The sequence below is a fragment of the Xyrauchen texanus genome, chromosome 16 (assembly GCF_025860055.1).
Source record: "Xyrauchen texanus isolate HMW12.3.18 chromosome 16, RBS_HiC_50CHRs, whole genome shotgun sequence".
In the NCBI taxonomy this organism is placed as follows: Eukaryota; Metazoa; Chordata; class Actinopteri; order Cypriniformes; family Catostomidae; genus Xyrauchen; species Xyrauchen texanus.
In genome coordinates, this window is record NC_068291.1 from 24,147,186 (window position 1) to 24,166,791 (window position 19,606).

A 19,606-nucleotide genomic window follows, 5' to 3' on the forward strand; every position below is an offset into this window, starting at 1 on the left:
TGAATCACTTTGTGCATTCAAGTTTGCTGACATTTGGTCTGGCTGACTTGTCTTTGAAGTGTGCAATGGTTTAAGTTGAAGTTGAAGTGTGTAATTTTTCAGACAACTATACGTAAGGCATTTGAAGGTTGATTCCATCAAAAAAGCATAAAGTTTGTGGCTCTACTGATGCTTTCATAGGTTTCAACATTGCGCTGTTTATTTGAGGATCTTGATCAGTCTAACATTCAACATTGGCTCAACCAATGCCCTGAGTTTGGGGCATTGAATTACAAATTCAGCAAAATGTCTGAAATCGCTTACAGCACCTTTAAATCCTTTTCCAGGCTCTTGTTATATCTAGACTGGACTACTGCAATGGTCTTCTCGCAGGACTTCCTGCATGTACAGTCAAACCTCTGCAACTGATCCAGAATGCAATGGCATGACTGGTCTTCAACGAGCCTAAGACAGCGCACGTCACACCTCTCTTCATTGAAATGCACTGGTTGCCAATGGTTGCTTGCATTAAATTCAAGGCATTGATGCCCGCTTACAGTGAATCTGCACCCCCTATCTACAATAAACTCACTACTTCAAGTCTATGTAACCTCCAGAAGCTTATGATCAGCAGGTGAGCAGCACCTTGTGAGACCATCTCACAGAGGCACAAAATCACTTTCCCGAACTTTCACTTCAACTGTTCCCATGGGTTGGGAAGTAACAGAATGCATGTAACAGGATTACGCATTTAAAATACAAAATATTAATAATTGTATTCTACTACAGCTACAATTTAAATACTTGGTAATCAGAATACAGTTACATTCAAAAAGTATTTTGATTACTGAAGAGATTACTTTGCATTTTATTGTCATTTGTTCCATTTAATATTTAGTCTATTTAGTTTGAAAACATTTATCCATATAAAAGATACTATCCAAAGAGCATTTAAACAGCAGTGAAACACTTTCATAAGATGTGTTACATTCATACAAGCAGACAGAGAAGTACGTTTTGAAGTTAGTTTGAAGTTTGAAGTAGCAGAAACAGAAATAAACCTTGTGTAAATTGTCATGTAAACATTTTGCTTTATGCTACGCTAAAATGCTATTTCAAGCAATTTTACATGAACATGTTATCAGGTAAATAATTTTTTTTATAAAGAAATTCCAAATTAGATCCACATATTTTGTTTTCTCTAGTTTGACCTTTGGTATTAGGGCAAAAATCCTTGATGAGAATGTTTGCATTGTTTTCAGTAAAAATATAAAGAAATCCTTAAAACAAGATCAATTTGCTTTATTTTGTTTTAGAAGCTACACTACATTAGATATTTAGGATTTTTCAGAGAATATATTTTTCACATGTGTATTTTGTCTTATTGTACTGACTTTTTTTTAGTCAAAACAAGTGAAAAAATCTACCAGTGTTGAAGTAATCCAAAGCATTTAGAATATGTTACTGACCTTAAGAAATGCCATTTTACAGCATGTATTATGTAATCTGTAGTGGAATACATTTTAAAAGTAACCCTCCCAACATTGTTCCTTACTGGTGGAGCGACCTGCCAAACTCCATCGGAGCAGCTGATTTTCTAGCCACCTTCAAGAAACATCTAAAGACGCATCTCTTTTGCGAGCGCTTTACCCAATCCTACTAACGCAATAACTTCTTTCTTCTTCTTAAAAAAATCTCAATCCATTCTTTTATCACTGTCTCTTACTTTTCTCTCAACTAGTGCTTCTCTGAACAATTTGGAACATTGAATTACAGCACTTCTCGTATTAATGACCCCTTAGGATGAATTGATTCTGTTATATTCCTCATTTGTAAGTCGTTTTGGATAAAAGCATCTGCTAAATGAATAAATGTAAATGTAAATACAACTGCATGTAACATTTCTGTGAGAAGGTGAGAACCGTGCTTCGAGTTCTTAAAATAGACATGTTGGCTGGTTCTAATGACATCTAGGTGCAAGGGAAATTTTTCCACACCAAATCCCTAAACGACTGAGCAATTTGACCAGTACACTTTCTGCCAACTATTTTGATTGAGTCCAGACCTTTGAAACAGCAGGGTCAGGTTGATGTGATGACATGCTCTGTGAAACAGGACAACTGAAGATGTCTCCCCTACAGCTTCAACAAAGGCAGAAAAAACACCTGTTCATCTAAAAATAGCCACCGGAGTGCCACACAGGCACTTTCCATTTAACATGAATCTGTCCTTCACTGTACACAAAGCATCTGGACATGAGATGCGTGAGTCTCCATGGCCCGTTTCACAAGCTCAACACCATCAATAAAAGATCCACTGGAAAACAAATGCCCTCGTTTGCTCTACCAAGGTAGTGAGGTCATTGTTGTCCACCTCTGAGGTTCTAATCTCTTTCCATTCTGCTGAAAAAAAGCTTTAACCAACCTAAACTGGTTTGCTGGTTTTAGTTTGTCTCCCAGGCTGGTCTGTTTGCTGGTTTTAGATGCATTTTGGGCAATTGTTCGCTAGTCAGGCTGGGAGACCAACTAAGACCAGCAAAACCGATTAGGCTTATTACAGTTTTAAGAGGGGATTTTTATATTTTTCAGCAGGTTAGGCTGGGAGACCAACTAGGACCAGCTTGGCAAGGCTATGAGACCAGCTAGACCAGCCTAAACCTGCTTAGACCAGCAAACCAACTTAGGCTGATTGCTGGTTAAAGAGGGGTTTTGGACACTTGTCTTCTGGTGAGGCTGGGGGACCAGGTAAGACCAGCTTGGCCAGGCAAGGAGACCAATGTAAACCAGTGAAGACCAGCTTGGATTGGGTGGGAGATCAGCTATACCAGCCAAAACCAGCTAAGACCAGTTAACCAAATTAGGCTGTTTGCTGGTTTTAGATGGATTTTGGGCACTTGACAGCAAGCCAGGCTGGAAGTGACTGAACAGATTGTCCAGACCTGCAAGACCAGTAAAAACCTGCTTAAACCAGCAAATTTGTAATTTTTAGAAGGGTAAAAAGGCAAACAATTCCTGACTTACTACTGTTCAAGCAATGTAGTGTCATAAAAAAATATATGCACATATGAGATATATGAGATGGACACAAACGAAAGGATGATAAAGAATCATAAATACGGTAGAGTAAAAAAAGGATAATTTTTTTTCTTCTTTAGAGAAAAAGAGAAATCTATTTTCTCTTCTACAGAAGGTGAGGGTGAAATATATGAGGGTAATGAGTATGGCAAAAAAAAAAAAGCGATGCTAGAATGTACAGTATTTCTGATTGCAACTGCAGGAGGCCTGGTGGGAGAGAGAGCTTGGGTATGTCTGCAGGTTGATTAAGCATGACTTCTTTAGCAGACCCAGTACAAACAAACAAACAAACAAACAAAAGAGGATATTCTGCATAAAGAAATTATTCAGGAAGTAAATCGCATTACCTTTTTTGGCTATATAAAATGCCTAAAAGAGCATTATCAGTATTTTGCAATGAAAAAAATTAAATAAAAAAAACTTTAGGGTCTATATATTTTATGCTGTTTTCTTTCATATCACTAAAATGCTATCAGTGGTGGAGTCTGAAATTACACTGTTTTGTTTGAAACTATAAAGCTTTGATATGCCGAAAAGCACAAGCAGTGGTAAGAGAATAGTTGGGAAAACAAGAATAAATGTATTCATCTTAAAACACTTTTAATAACAAATAATATTGAAGTTTAGTGAACAGCTGTGTCATTCTACCATTTACCCTGTTTCCAGTGCAATATTTTTTTTCTCCTTTACTCAGTAATGCATGCTTGATTTTTAATTCAATATAATTTAGAATGAATAAATCCACATAACACTCATTGCTAAGACTGTTAATAAATGGAATTGGTTTAGAAACTCAAGTTGTTGGACTGATGTTCTCAGTAAATCTCTGGATCTTTTTTGTTTTTCTCATGTTCATGGCATCCAATGTTGTTGATTTGCAGAAAACAAGTTTTTGTGCATGCCCTGGTTGGCATTTTTACCAATACTCTCAAAGATATAATGACACAGTGCTACTGAAAATATTCAATTAAAGATTTAAATATACAAACAGATATAAAAACACATACTGTTTAAAAGCATAAGCATTATATATGTGGCTTGCTTGTATGCCATTTCACTGATACCTGATTTAATGTTTGTTAATATTGTTTCAAATAAGGCTGATTGGTTTATAATTACAAGGTTGACATCACGTGGACACATTCTGATTAGTTCAGGTTTGGTCCCATTAAGTGCCAAGGTAAGCAATGTGTCAAAAACTTAGAACTACAAATCTACCCTCTCTTACCTGTAAAGAATAAAAAATAACTCACCAGTGGTGGAGGAGATGTTGACATCTATGCTGATCTCTGGTATCCCTCCATTCTTTAGTGAGGCCACACAGGTGTAAGTGCCAAAGTCGGTAAACTTGAGGTCGATGATGTCCAGGTTTGTGGTTCCTGGGGCAACATCTGGGTCAGTCTGTGTAATGACCATCCGCTCTGAGCTACGCAGTGGGCGACCATTTTTTAGCCAGCTGAACATCAGCTCCTCGGGTGGTGTGGCCTCCACCTGGCAGGAAATCTTCACTTCTCTGCCGATCTGGATGTTGTCATCATTATGATAGGGGTCAGGTGTGATCCAAAAACGGCCCTTCTTCAGAGCTGTGTGGACAGAATGAAAAATGACTGATTTAACGACAATGAAACATTCAGATCAACTATACAGTATACTTCTGAGTGCATATTTATGAAGACATCTCAATTTTCATCCTAAAAAACAGCAGTTCTCTAACATTCTTGCATTAGGATCCAGATTTTTCATTGGATATGACCCAACACAGACCTGCAATTATTTATCATACAAAATTACACAAACATGTCCCTAAAATCAAATAATGAAATGTATTAAAATGATCAGAAACTGGAGCAATATGAATTACATGACATTGGCTGAATAGGAAAATATACCATTTTGGCTAATAAATAACTCTTAAATTTTAATCGTATCACGGACTCTACAGCCAATAATTCCCTGTACAAACAAACTGTGATAAAACTATGTTTATCCTTGCTGCAACGGAACCTGTATTTAATATAATCTGGGTTGTATTTTCTTTTACCTTGTATAGTTTTTTTCATGGTTTTCGAGGATGAAAACACAACCTGTCAATGTTGGAATCTACTGTACTTAATTCTACTAGCTTTTTTGGAAAAAATATATCTTAAACCAACGTTAAAGGAATAGTTCACCCAAAAATTAAGAGTTAAAGTCATCAAACAGACTTTAAGATTTTTAGGATTTCATTTCAGGCCTCCTCCTTTAAACAGTGCAAGTGAATGTACTCCATTATTTGATCGTACAAAATGCACATTTAGGGTGCATCAAAATAATCCACATGACTCCAGTTGACAAATAAAGTTCTTCTGAACCCAAATGATTGATTATTTTTAGAAACAAAACCATACTTACATACTTTATAACTACAACTGTTTGCTTCCGTACATCTCTGTGATGCGTGCTCATGAGAGGGATGACGTAAGCTTGTTGGTAAGGTCATGCCTCAGGTGGAGGAGGAGGCAGGAAGCTCTGCCTTTGCCAAATCTAGCTGGGTCACATCGCACCTTCACCTCCGGGAGAGGAAAGGCGCTATATGCAAGCGGTACACCCAGACAGCAACCGCACATGGCAACCGCACCCGAGGGTGCGAGCACCAAATGAGATCGCAAACTCACCCTGAGATGAGCCGGCGGTCTCAACGCAGAACTCGACCAGGACAAACAAGCCTGCTGGGGAATGGGAGGTACGTGGGGGGTTTCCCGGCAGAGAAGCTCCCACTAAGGTCCTCAAATCACCCCCAGTGCTAACCGCCACAGCATCATACCCGCAGGTAGAAATACCGAGGCGGGGAGCTGCTGGGGTCGCTTTCCCTCTGATGAAGGAAAGCCGCGACTGCAACGTTGCTATGAGACCAAATCATGCCACGTTCTCACAGTTAGGACAGGACGCATCCACAAACTATGTCTCAGCATGAGCAGCGCCCAAGCACGCGAGACAGCGATTGTGGAGAGATAACGACCGCAACCAGGAATTTTACACAGACGGAAAAGCATCATTAAAAATACAAGCCTGCTGTATTTTGCCACTCTTTTAGATAGGAAATATACTCTTTTAGTAGGAATAATATACTCTTTTAGCTGCTGAAGCGCCCAGGGGTGTTCTCTGCACACCACCAGTGCAAGAGGGGGAGAAACTGCTGCAATGTGCCATAAATCCAACAGCTTTGGCTCTTCAGAGGTGATTGGATCGGCAGAGGAATTCAGCTTGCTGAACACAACTGCTCGGCTCCGAAGAAAAAATCTGAATGAGTGGTTGCAAGCCAGCCCCTTTTCTACCCGTATGTCCAGGGGAGTGGCATGCAAATTCCACTCACAAATTCTAACAAAGTTACATTCTAAATAGAGAGAAACATATTATTCTCTCTGTTGTTGTCAGAGAGCATTCTCTCTTTCTTAGCGGTGCACAGTAAACAGACACACAGATCTCGCATTCACAAAGGCATATGAAACATCGCCTTAGGAAATCATGAAATAATGGCATCATCGGAGGTATACATATGAATGGAGATTTACATGGAGACAAGAAACACTGTATTGTCACAACCTCTGTAAAGTAAGAAGCAGATTTTATTAAGGTATCTTCAATACAACACACAGCAACAATGACTTACTCATTTACTATAAATGCTGAAGTTAGAAAATTATCAGACATTAGGACTTTATACTGCTGTATATCCTGTGGTTAAATCCATATCATTAAATTCTGGTATCCTTCTAGTTATTTACATTGCTGTCATCAGCCATCTGCTTACTTCCGCATTGCAAAATAAGGTGGATAGAGAACAGAAGAATTCTTTTACACAAACCCAATGCTTTGACATTGAAAATAACTATGAAGAACTATGACTCAACAGCAATGATATATACAACATTGAAAGTGACATTAGAACACCGTGAAATGGCACACGATGCACACATACAAACACACCACTCCACATACACTTCGGTATATAAGAGATAAGCTAATAAGAGAACCTTTGCACTTTGGTTTGAGATATCTTGCTCACTGTGTCTCACATTTGGAAATAACTCAAACTGACAACCCTAGACTGAATATAAGCTATTTTAGATTCTTTAGAAGTTAAACTACACAGTAGATAAACCAAAATCAGCTTTCTTCCATTCCCTAGATGTTTCAAGCCAACGTGAAATCAAAACTGACTCTATTTACTTTAACAAAATAATCCAATGAAAAGGTATGTGTCTTTGCAATGTTTTATCAAAATGAATAAAAGATTGTTTTATACCTCTCAATAAACTTCCCTTTTGTCAGACATCAAGCCCTTATTTTACAACGACCATAAGTGACCACTTTTCCAGATGTGTGAGCAAGCAAGTCCCCAACAAGTCTCAAGTCCCAAGTCAATTCTCAAGTCAGCAATGCATAAAGTCAAGCAAGACAAGTCAAGTCACATTACAAAACAGAATCAAAGAGAGAGGTTATATTACTTGTTTAATTTCTCCCCAGGAATTATGAACTTTCTAAATTATACATCCATAACTGAGAACTATATTAATATCTGAAAATGGTTGAAGTATACCAAATATATCTATATTTTTTCATGAAATGCTTGATGATTTAAGGTTTTACAACTGTGCAAAATTGCAACAAAATTTCAGGTTACATTAAAATCTACATCAATTTGCCACTAAAATGTATTGCTGCAGACGATCAAGTTTGACATGATTTTGTTACCTGAGGTTAAGCTAGAAAATATCTTTATCCGTCACTATGACGGACTGAGTTGTCAAATTTACGTCATGCTCTATTTTTCTCATTTTGGTAACACTTTACATTAAGTTTCCCTTCATTAAAATGAGTTCCCCATCTGTCGCTCACTTCGACCCAGAAGACGAAGTGTTTCTACAGCCCTTACTTCATCGTACCAAGAAAGGTGGTGGCTTACGACCGATCTTTGACTTGCAAGTTTTCAACCGGGCTTTGCACAAACTCCCTTTCAAAATGCTCACGCAAAAACACATCTTAAGTTGCATCCGGCACCTAGATTTGTTTGCAGTGGTAGACCTGAAGGACACGTCCTTTCACGTCTCAATTCTACCTGGACACCGACCCTTCCTACGGTTCGCGTTCGCTTTGTACGTATCAGTACAAAGTCCTCCTCTTCGGCATGTCTCTGTCCCCTCGCGTCTTCACGAAAGTCGCAGAGGCAGCCCTTGCCCCACTCCGAGAAGCCGGCATCCGCATACTCAATTACCTCGACGACTGGCTCATTCTGGCCCACTCCCGAGAGTTACTATGCACTCACAGAGACCAGGTGCTCAAGCCCCTCAGTCGTTTGGGGCTTCAGGTCAACTGGGAAAAGAGCAAGCTCGCCCCGGTTCAGAGCATCTCTTTTCTCGGCATGGAGTTAGACTCAGTCTCAATGTTAGCACGTCCCACCAACGAGCATGCGCAGTCAGTGCTGGAATGCCTCGCCACCTTCAGGCTAGGCACAACGGTCCCTTTAAAACATTTCCAGAGGCTCCTGGAGCATATGGCGTCCTCCGTGGTGGTCGCGCCGCTGGGGTCGATGCATATGAGACCGCTTCAGCACTGGCTTCAGGCTCGAGTCCCGAGATGAGCATGGCGCCACGGCACACACCGCGTGATGGTCACCCCTCCCTGGCGCTGATTTGGGAACGATTTGGTAAGGCCCAGGTAGACCTTTTTGCCTCCCGAGAGACCTCCCACTGCCACTCTGGTATGCCCGAACAGAGGCTCCCCTTGGGGCAGACGCGCTGGCACACAGCTGGCCCTCGGGGCTGCGCAAGTAAGCAGGTCAGGGAGGACGAGGAACAAGTCACTCTAGTGGCTCCCTACTGGCCCACCCGGGCCTGGTTCTCGGACCTCGTACTCCTCGCAACAGCCCCTCCCTGGTGAATTCCCCTGAGGAAAGACCTTCTTTCTCAGGGACGGGGCAAGCTCTGGCACCCGCACCCAGACCTCTGGAACCTCCACGTCTGGATGTCTCGACGTCTCGACGCAGTAGACCGCAAGTTTTTGGGCAAGCATGACTTAATCATCAGGTTCCTAAGAGGCGCCCGGAGGTTAAATCCTTCCCGGCCAAGCCTGTTCCTCTCCTGGGATATCTCAGTTGTCCTCACGGGCCTTCAGAGACCCCCCTTCGAGCCGTTAGAATCAGTTGGACGCAGGGCCCTCTCTCTAAAGACTGCCCTGCTGATCGCGCTCGCCTCCATCAAGAGGGTCTGGGACCTGCAAGCGTTTTCTGTCAGCGACACTTGCCTGGAGTTTGGTCCGGCAGACACACATGTGATCCTAAGACCGCGACCGGGCTACGTTCCCAAGGTTCATACCACGCCCTTCAGAGACCAGGTAGTGAACCTGCAAGCACTGCCCCGGGAGGACGCAGACCCAGCCCCTTCGTTGTTGTGTCCGGTACGTGCTTTGCGTACCTACTTGGACCGCACGCAGAGCTTTAGATGTTCTGAGCAGCTCTTTGTCTGCTTTGGTGGACAGCAGAAAGGGAATGCTGTCTCCAAACAGAGGCTGTCCCACTGGGTGGTGGACGCCATTTCATTGGCCTATCACACCCAGGCCGTGCCCCCCCTTGCGGGTCTGAGCACACTAAAACAAGGAGTGTTGTGTCCTCGTGGGCACTGGCCAGAGGCACCTCCCTGGCAGACATATGTAGAGCAGTGGGTTGGGCAACACCTAATACCTTTGCGAGATTTTACAATCTTAGGGTTGAGTCAGTATCGTTCTGTGTTTTCTCAGGTCCAAGCTGGTAGAACTCTGTAACACGCTGACGGTCTGGCCAGGTGGATCGCTTGCACTTAGCGGACTTTCCCTTGGCAGAGGTAAAACTGTGCGCTTTCTCACCCAGGAGATCCCGTACATTCGGATCCCTGGATGACTCCTCCCTATCCCTGTGGGTCCGCAATTCAGCAGAGGAATTCTCCGACCCAATCCACTGCTGGTATTTGAATCTACCCTGTACTGGGATAGGTGCTCCTCAGGTCGGGACTCCTGCGTGGACTCCTCCTGTGTGTATTTTCCTGCGGTACTGTCCCTTTACGAGTGGACCCGTTTAGGGCAACCAAAAGGATTCCGATGACTTTTATGGGGCATTGGGGAAGGGTACGTGCAGTCTGACACAACTGGTCGCCTTTGCACATGAAATACTTGCCCGCTCTTGTGTCAGCAGTACACGTACACGGCTCAGCACATGGCGTGATTTAAATTGGACCCCTAGTGTCGCTTCTTCGGCACAACGTCGAAGTGAGTGACAGACGGGGAATGTCTAGTTTACATATGTAACCTCCGTTCCCTGATGGAGGGAACGAGACGTTGTGTCCTCCCGGCCACGTCGCTGAGCCGAGCCACTGTGGTGGCCGGACCATTTCCGGCTCCTCAGAAAACTCCTGAATGAACTCGACGTATTTCCCCGCTTTTATACCCGTATGCGGGGTATGCAAATATTGTCTGCCTAATTTTCATTGGCCTTTTTTCATGGATCAGAGGCATATTCGGCGCTCAAGAGAGACCCCTAGTGTCGCTTCTTCGACACAACGTCTCGTTCCCTTCATCAGGGATTGGAGGTTACATATGTAACCTAGAATGCATTAGTATCATGAACTAACTAAGATTAGTATATGCTGTAAAAAATATATATTGTTCATTGTTTTTTGTTAGTTCATAAAAATCAAATAGTTATTTGTTCATGTTAGTTCATAGTGCAACTTTATATTTTAAAAATGTATATGTTGTAACTAACATTAACCAAGATTAGCAAGTGCTGTAAAAGCATATTTTATTGTTATTTAATGTTAACTAACGTTAACAAATGGAACCTTACTGTAAATTGTTACTGTCACATTTGTTTTAATTTACCCTCTAATTATAGGGCTACATTAATCGTCATAGCCTCCATTTTAACTTGGGGGTTTCTTATACATTATACAAGATTGTTGCTAGCGGCATAAATGGATGGCCTTGTGGATGCTTCAGCAGTGAACTGAAGAAATCCGCAAGCGGTGATCTACTATGGACAGTGCAAACTGATTTTCATCAAGAACTAGGTGAACAAAGTCAGGTTTACTCTCATTTATACACAGCAGGGCAAAGAAAAAACTAAATGAGGTCCCTCAGGAAACTACAGAGCAATATTAAACATACATCCAAGCAGACATGACACAAACTGATCTACACTGTATATCTGCATGACAGACAATTACAAAAGTTGCAACAGTCAATTACAAACAATAAATTGGACTCAGTAACACAACAGGACATTGGATATAGATGTTTTGACTCCCCCAAGCACAAGTCTAGTAAAACCTATAACTGAAAAAAACCAAGGAGTGAAACGTGCAAGTTCTCCCTATCAGTCAAGCACTGCACTAAAACAAGAGTTTTAAACTTGCGTGCTGTTTTGTAATGGAAATAACCATCCGATTAGAAATTTCGGAAGTAAATTGGAACTTTAATTCACCAAAGTGGTATTCAACTGATCAAAAAGTATAGTCAGGACATTACTGATGTAAAAGAAACAGTACCAACCATCACTATTTGAAAAAAGTTATTTTTGATCAAATCTAAACAAGCCCCATTTCCAGCAGATATCACTCCAACACCTTATCCTTATGTAATCATGCTAAATTGCTAATTTGGTACTAGAAAATTACTTGCCATTATATCAAACACAGTTGAAAGCTATTTGGTTTGTTAAAGGAAGCTTAACATTGTCTTTGCGTTTGTTTTTGAGTTGCCTTAGTATCCTCTGGCATGTCCTATGATCAATATTAGGTCAAAAATAGCAAAAAAAATAAACATTATTGTCTTGAAACTCAGTCAATCAGTGTTTTGAAGAATGAAGGCTACACAATACTTGAAACTGCCAAAACATATTTCGATTTCATACAAAGATGTACACTACAGTCTTCAAAGACAAAGGACAACTGGCTCTAACAAGGACAGAAAGAGATGTGGAAGGCCAGATGTACAACTAAACAAGAGGATAAGTACATCAGAGTCTCAAGTTTGAGAACTAGATGCCTCACATGTCCTCAGCCAACAACTTCATTAAATTCTACCTGCTCAACACCAGATTCATGTACAACAGTAAAGAGAAGACTCAGGGGTGCAGGCCTTATGGGAAGAATTGCAAAGAAAAAGCCACTTTTGACACGGAATAATAAAAAGAAAAGGTTAGAGTGGACAAAGAAACACAGACATTGGACAACCGATAATTGGAAAAGAGTGTTATGATCTTTTGTGGGATCAGCTAGACTGTAAGGTGTGTGAGAAGTGCCCGACAAGACAGCCACATCTATGGCAAGTGCTACAGGAAGCGTGGAGTGAAATGTCATCTGAGGATCTGCAAAGCTGTCATTGCTGCACGTGGAAGATTTTGTTTTTATGAGAACTCTTTGAAGTAGTTTAAGAATTTTTTTTATTTTATTTTTTTTACATTGTAATAGTAATTTTTTATGTTATTAATGTCCTGACTACACATTGTGATATGTTGAATGCCACTTTGGTGAATAAAAGTACCAATTTCTTCCCATAAGAGCAAAATCTGTACATTATTCCAAACTTTTGGCCAAACTTCAAGTTTACATGCACAAGAACTTGACAGAATATATAAAAATATATATAATCCATACTGTAAAATAATACGGGTACTCCACTAAAATAATTTAGAATTCTGCTCGAAATGTTGCGTTTCTGCTTAGATTAAATTCAAGTATAATAGTTGGGAGAAATTGTTAAAAATAAAAAATTGTAACTGTTCTTGTTTCTTTCTTATGGCAGCATTTGGAATTGTCCTTAAATATAAATATTAAAAAAAGGTAAATGAAAGAGAATGCTTGGTTAATGCAACCCTAGATAAGGCTTCACGCAAGCCCTAGATAAGGGTTTACACAAACCCTAGGTTCATGGCTTAATGTTTTTGTATCAGTTCATTTTTATCGCATCAATATTATTTATACTGTATTTTATTATTAGTCATTAGTCAAAAGCATATATCATAAAAAAAATTTTGTCATCGTCGAGCCTTGTGTCATTGGTCCTCAAGTCAAAGTCAAGTCAGTTTCTGCATTAAATCAAGCAAGCCGTTATTAGCCTCTTTCCAAAACCTCAAACTACAAAGATACCAAAATTAGCTTCATTGAGAGCTGTTAAAAACAACAGCAGTAAAATAGCACCCTCAACTGACAACTGTTATGAACAACATGGCATAAAAATGCATTATGCCTTAATAATTCACTGCAACTAAAATATTATGAGAATGCGCAAAATAATTGACAAGCAGCAAGCATCATTGTCAGCGGACACATTTTTATTTAGCTGTTTACAGAGACTAAAGCTGTCACAGAGACAGGTGAGATATCTCAGAGCACTTATTTCATTATTATCTTTCAGGGAAAACATTTTTTGTAGGGCTGCCCCCGACAAAAGATTTTCCTAGTCGACTAATAGGCGTTAGTTTAAGCCATTAGTTGACTAGTCGTCACATGCTTATGATATTTATTTAATTACTTAAATATAAGAGAGATGCTGTCCTTCACAACAGTTGTAAAGCCATCTTTCAAAAAGACAACACACATTTTAATTGCACTGAATTTGTTTCCAGTTTCATTTGAACTTTTTGTTAAAATATATACAAAATAAAGTTTAAAGTTCAAAATCAAGGTGTCTTGCTTTATTGTGTAGGCTTAATCCTAACCCTGCTTAACAAAAATTATATTTTTGTTGTGACCAACTGACCAATCAAAACTTGGTTGACCAATACTCTTCTCATCGACTATCCTTTGGTTGACTATTAGGGGCAGTCCTAATTTTTTGCATACCTTTCCATGAAAAAAATCGCTTACAGCAACTTTAATACTACTTTAATAGTACGGGGGACAAAGGCACTTGTGAGACAAATATTTTCCTCTCTTGTGGGGTCTGAAGCCCAAGAGCCTAACTGAAACACTACCCCAATCTCAGTTCTAGGTCATTTTTGTAAATGCTGTTGTACATCTTGTACATCTGGCCATAATTATTATTAATTATTAAGTCCCTGAATTATTTAAAGACAGATTTTATAAGATCTTGTCAACCAATTTATTTGCAGCTGTGCTGCACATTTTACAAGCTGTTACTACCTGGTGTGCTAAGAGAGGATGTTTCAAGGTTGACTATGAGGCAATGATACAGGCAGAGACAATGTGAATATTACAAGACAGAAGATAATGAAGAGCTGTATCTTTGCTGGGTAAATGCATACAAGGTTCAGCTTGGCAGGCCTTGCCTCATTGGTCAATTTGCGACTTAATCAATATAGCGTAATATTGTAGTGGGGTAGCTGTGCTCTCTTTGATGACCCTATAAAACTTGCAGGGTGATAATGCTCTGGAGTCCAGTTCCTTCACATGAGTTATATCATTATCAAAGTGCACTGGAGGTAAGCAATTACCTAGAGACTAGCTGTGTAATCTTTTCAGCACATTTAAAGTCAGGTTGCTTCTCGGATGGCGTTTGAAGATGATTTGTTACTCCACTGTAATAGCATCTCTTGAAATTTAAAAAAATAAATGCTTAAAATGGATATCCAAACTTTTGCTTCAACTTTTAATGAGCTTTCCAACAGAAGAATATATTAAGGCACACCTAAGAGACAACATAATGCTCACTCTAAACCATTTGCACCTGTATTTAGAAACAGTTTTGTTCACTTTAAAAAGTGTTTGGAAAATAATTAAGACTTCACATTGAGTTACTGTAATGCTTTATGCATGGTATGCACACAATGATTATGCATATTTGTTGCTCAAACTAAAATACTATTTCCTTTTTTCATCATTTATATGCAGAAGAATATTGATGAATGTATTTCAAAAGCAAACATTTAGGATGGGTCCTTTCTTTGTGTGATATTATAATTTGTTAGCTGTTTCCTTAGCTCAGTAACCATCACATATCATTGTTTACACTCCCTTGTAGCATTATATGAGAATCATTAATCCTTTTGACTATCCCTGTAGTCGTGATTTCATAATGAATGGACACGCAGTGAATGCCTGTGGGAAAAAGTAATGTAAAAGTATTTTACTGATAAATATGTAGTGCTACACATAAGGCTAGGCTATATGCTTTTTTAAATCCATATCTTACATTATCATAGGACTAAATATATTGCGTTTAAGAATTTTTTCTCTACCATGGTCACAGTTAAGCAAAATGTACTAAGTTCGAAACAATGCAGTAGAGATGTGCACGAGTAATTGAGTAATCATGCTACAAGGGTATTAAAATCACTACTCAAATATCACAAAATAATTTTCAAATCTGCATTTGCCTGCCATGAGCAGCTCTGAATTACATTGTATTTTCCCTCTGAATCTCACTACAAATCTTGCAGTTACAATTGAGTACACTGGGGGTGCTGTGGATGTTTTTCATCAAGGTGTTGGATGGGAGAAATAGCTATCATGGTGTCTGGTCTTTTAAAGCAAAGGCAAGTTATATTACAAGACAACAGAGCTGCTCAGGTTGTAGAGAATTCACCATGGGTTCCCACTGGATTTTCCAATGGGTCTTTATAATGGTGTTTTCAACTTATGGGTAAAATAATGTCTGTGGAAACATTACTTGACTATATGTGGACATTTTGTTCTACAACATAAATTACACACTTTCATACCTCATTTTCTGTGCGTTAGAGTACTCAACCACAGAATTTCTCAATTCAGTAGAAAATGCCCATTCCGAGCATGCAACAGTGAATATTTCAGGAGGGGTTTGTGATTAGGAAATGGACCAATGTTATTTGTCACAAAAGTGTTATTGCATTAAATGAATGTATCTTATAATCCAAAAAAAATAACAATTATTATTAGAATGGGCAGGGTCAAGAAACCAGCCAACTGCATCTAGATGTCAATTCAAATACTACTAGATTTTAGTTTGAATAGACAGTGAGACATACACAATCAATGTGTTTCCAGCATCCAAATCATAAACCCTTTACACAGGGTGGACTGGGAAGAGAAATTGGGCCTGGATTTTACATAGAAACCTTTTACATATTATTATTCTATTTATAAAAAATGTGATTAATGAACTATGTTTAATGCATACATTGATATAATGCAGTAAACACATTTACCTGGATTGATATTAATATTAGTTTCTCAATCATTTACTGATGAGATTTGAATGTCCCTAAAGTAGTACTATACATGCGTGAAAGGGTTTACATTTAATATGCTGTCTATATGTTGATATTGTATGTTTCACTGTCTATCCAAACATACAAAAATATACAAATACATATGAAGACAAATGCAAGCCAACTATATATTCTATGCACAGTGTGTAATCTTCCCTTAAATAGGGAGAAGTGCAATCAACATAAAGCTCCACCAACAAGAAACGAGCCCTCCCTTTAGAGAAGGGGAAGGCATACTTGAATACAAATATTTTATTAGTTCTAGTAAATCATGTAATTGCAACAGACTACTAATAGTCTATCCGGTGATCATGCTCATCAAAATCGACTGACTTCTCTAATGCCTATTTTGGTGTTTAGTGGAGGAATAAGTCAAGTTATGCGATGTAAGAGACTGGACATTTCTGCTACAGTAATGATCATTGCAATCCCACCTAATTTGAAAACAGCTTTAGAGGCCAAGCTGTTTTTGGTCATTACCCAGTGGAATTGACTGGAATCAATACACGACTAGACAACGATTTCACAAATGTCCTCTCACATTCACAACATTCATGTGTTGCATGGCTACAGACAACAAAATGTGTGCAAAGCAATTCTACTGAGAAAAACAGTATTTACCAAGGATGAATTGTGCCTGCTAATAGCCTGTCTTCACTGTCTGCAACCGATTCAATAAGAATTATGGAACTAGGAAATCAAGGAATTATGCAAATCAAATACGTTGTGCTAAACACATTTGCATGTTGCAATTACCAATCATGCAATTGGTTGACTTTTTTTTTTTTTTGGAAACCTTTAGTGAAGACTTCACATGGTTTACTTGACATACAGTAAGTGAACAGTGACTCTGGTCTGTCAAGCTTGTGAAAAAAACATAAAAAACAACAACCTAAAGGCACAGTAAAAGTAATCACTACGACTTATGCACTATCATCATCATCATCATCATCATCATCAGGTGGGCTTGTTAGGCACGACAATACTCTTCCACAACTTTTTATCCTCTGCCAATCTGGTGACCTCTTGCATTAGATGTTCTTTTTCCAATTCCAGGCCTAAGTGTTAAAGATCTTTGTACACTTTTTCTCGATATGAAAAGCGCTGTCTACCACGTGGGTTCGATGTTACTTCCGACTTGTAAAGGGCATAGATTTTTGCTGGTTCGCACTCATTCATTTGTAGACAGTGTCCAATAAACTGCACCTGTATCGATCTAATAGTTGAGCTGATTGGAATTTGGCCAGTTTTCTTGTAAAGTTCTTGATTAGTCATATGAGCACTATATTTGAAGTCTTCTTAAGTGATATGATCACTTTGTGTGATGAACCAAATTAAATGTAAGTAATTATGAGAACTAAATTGTGAAGAAAACCAATGAGGATTGATGTTATTGACATATTTTAATTAAGCAATTTACCTTAATAATATGATTTAGTTTGAGTGAATAACCAGTTAAATTTGTTCTGTTTATCACACAAAGTGATAATATCGCTTTAAAAAACTGACTTTTTGTTGTGTTTTTTATTCTTTTTCGATCTTGACAAACTGGAGTCACTATTCACTTACAGTATGAGAACAAGGACGGATTAAGAAATGAGAGGTACACCACGGAGGCCGCCAAGATGTCTCACGTGACTACGTTCACTTCTGTGAGCTACAGTAAACTTGACAGATTTGGTTGGATTTAAAAAATAAAAAAAAATCTTTTAAATCAAAGCATGTCGTAGAAGTCATATAATCCTTAGTTTTCGCTGCCTCATGCAAAGTGAACCTGCCTGAGCAGAATTACACATTTTGTTTTTAAGAATAGGCCTACTATGTTGCGGGCAGTGACAGATATTATTTTGTTTGACTTTAATGTGATTTTATCATTTGAATATCTATATATTGTGCTATTTAGGCTCTTAGCACACAGTGAAATGTCTTCACTGCTAACTGAATTTGTGTTTGTCTGGCAATAACATTTTTTATTCCCAACTCCTGACAAATAATGGCATAACCATTTGTGAACTCTCATGGTTAACCAAATATTACAAAATGCACATATTTAGGGTATTCTGGCATCTTTCACTTTATCATTAAACATTAAATGCATGCAAGACTTAAACATTTTAAAATCCTCCATACTATTGCATGAATTCTGGTGCTTATATGAATTTAAACCATCAGCTATGTACACAGCCAGGGTAAACTGCATCATATCTTTGTGTTTGAAAGCATTTTGAAAATCAAAGGCTGTTCTCTGCAGTCCTTCAAATAAACGTGCTGCACCTGTGAGACGCAGATTCCTTTAGCGTGCACTTGAGTGCCTGTGCTCATGCTGCTGTAATCCTGTGCTGTAAGCATACATTTGGCCGAACAAATGGGATTTCACATAAGGCTGATTTTACATGCATTTATAATAGGTATCTCAAAATACATAAGAAATGTATTTAGAGCTCGGGGCCCTTTGGGTTTAGAGGCCCCAGGGCAACGGCCCAATTGGTCCTGTGGTTAATCCACCAATGTATGGGAAGTAAACCCAGAATTTTGGGGTGAAATGTTCTTTTAATGTAAATGCTAAAGGTGCTTAACTGTTTAGTGAATTCACCCCTTAATGTAAATGACCATCCTTAAAGTGATTCAGGTACTATAGAATCAATTTACAAATAAGAAATAAGACCAATTTTGCAGCAAGGGCTAAGGGACAGCTTGACCTATCTTTGCATGCCTGTTTTGATTGACTGGTGGAAAGTGGCCCAAACGGGAGATATCTTGCCTTTAAATAAATAAAAAGATGAGTTTCTATAGCAGTGTGCAGCCTCAGCAATACTCTCCTTTCCATCACCGCACTTTCAACACCCCCTTCCAGATAATACATGCCTTATAAAGCACGAATTTTGCAGTTATTTGCTGAGCAGACCCTGCAAGGTTCGGCATAATCTGCTGAAGAGGCTCCGTGCTCATACTGACCAGGCTCAATATTTGAGTGACAACCAGGGTGAGGTGTGTTTTATTGATGATGCTGACATTGGGTGGGGGAAAGAGTTGTCACAAAATGCCTTACTCAGTGATGGCTAACTGGTCACTGGTCACTCCCACCTGGCTGTTGACTGACGCCCCATTATGGCTCTCTCATAAGCCCAGCTTTCCCCCAAGCAATCCTTGTTATGTGTAATGGCTGAGCAAGCTTATGGATGAGATATGTTTTATTTTTCAACAAAGTAGTCAGCTTAGGCTTGTATTTTAAATTAAATATGAAAATCTTATTACATTTAAAGAATTATGCTTATCAAGTCAAGTGGTTTTTATTGTTGTTCAACCATATACAGTTAGTACAGTACACAGTGAA

General features: G+C 39.1%; 1 protein-coding gene across 2 annotated transcripts in view; it reads right to left on the bottom strand.

The window, feature by feature from the left end:
* The window catches only part of mdga2a (MAM domain containing glycosylphosphatidylinositol anchor 2a), a 289,188-nt gene that overhangs the window by 112,192 nt on the left and 157,390 nt on the right, over positions 1–19,606 (bottom strand). For both annotated transcript variants that reach the window (XM_052145122.1, XM_052145121.1), the window contains exon 7: positions 4,307–4,636. In XM_052145122.1, coding sequence (XP_052001082.1) covers positions 4,307–4,636 — 330 coding nt within the window. The remainder of the gene's footprint in view (positions 1–4,306; positions 4,637–19,606) is intronic.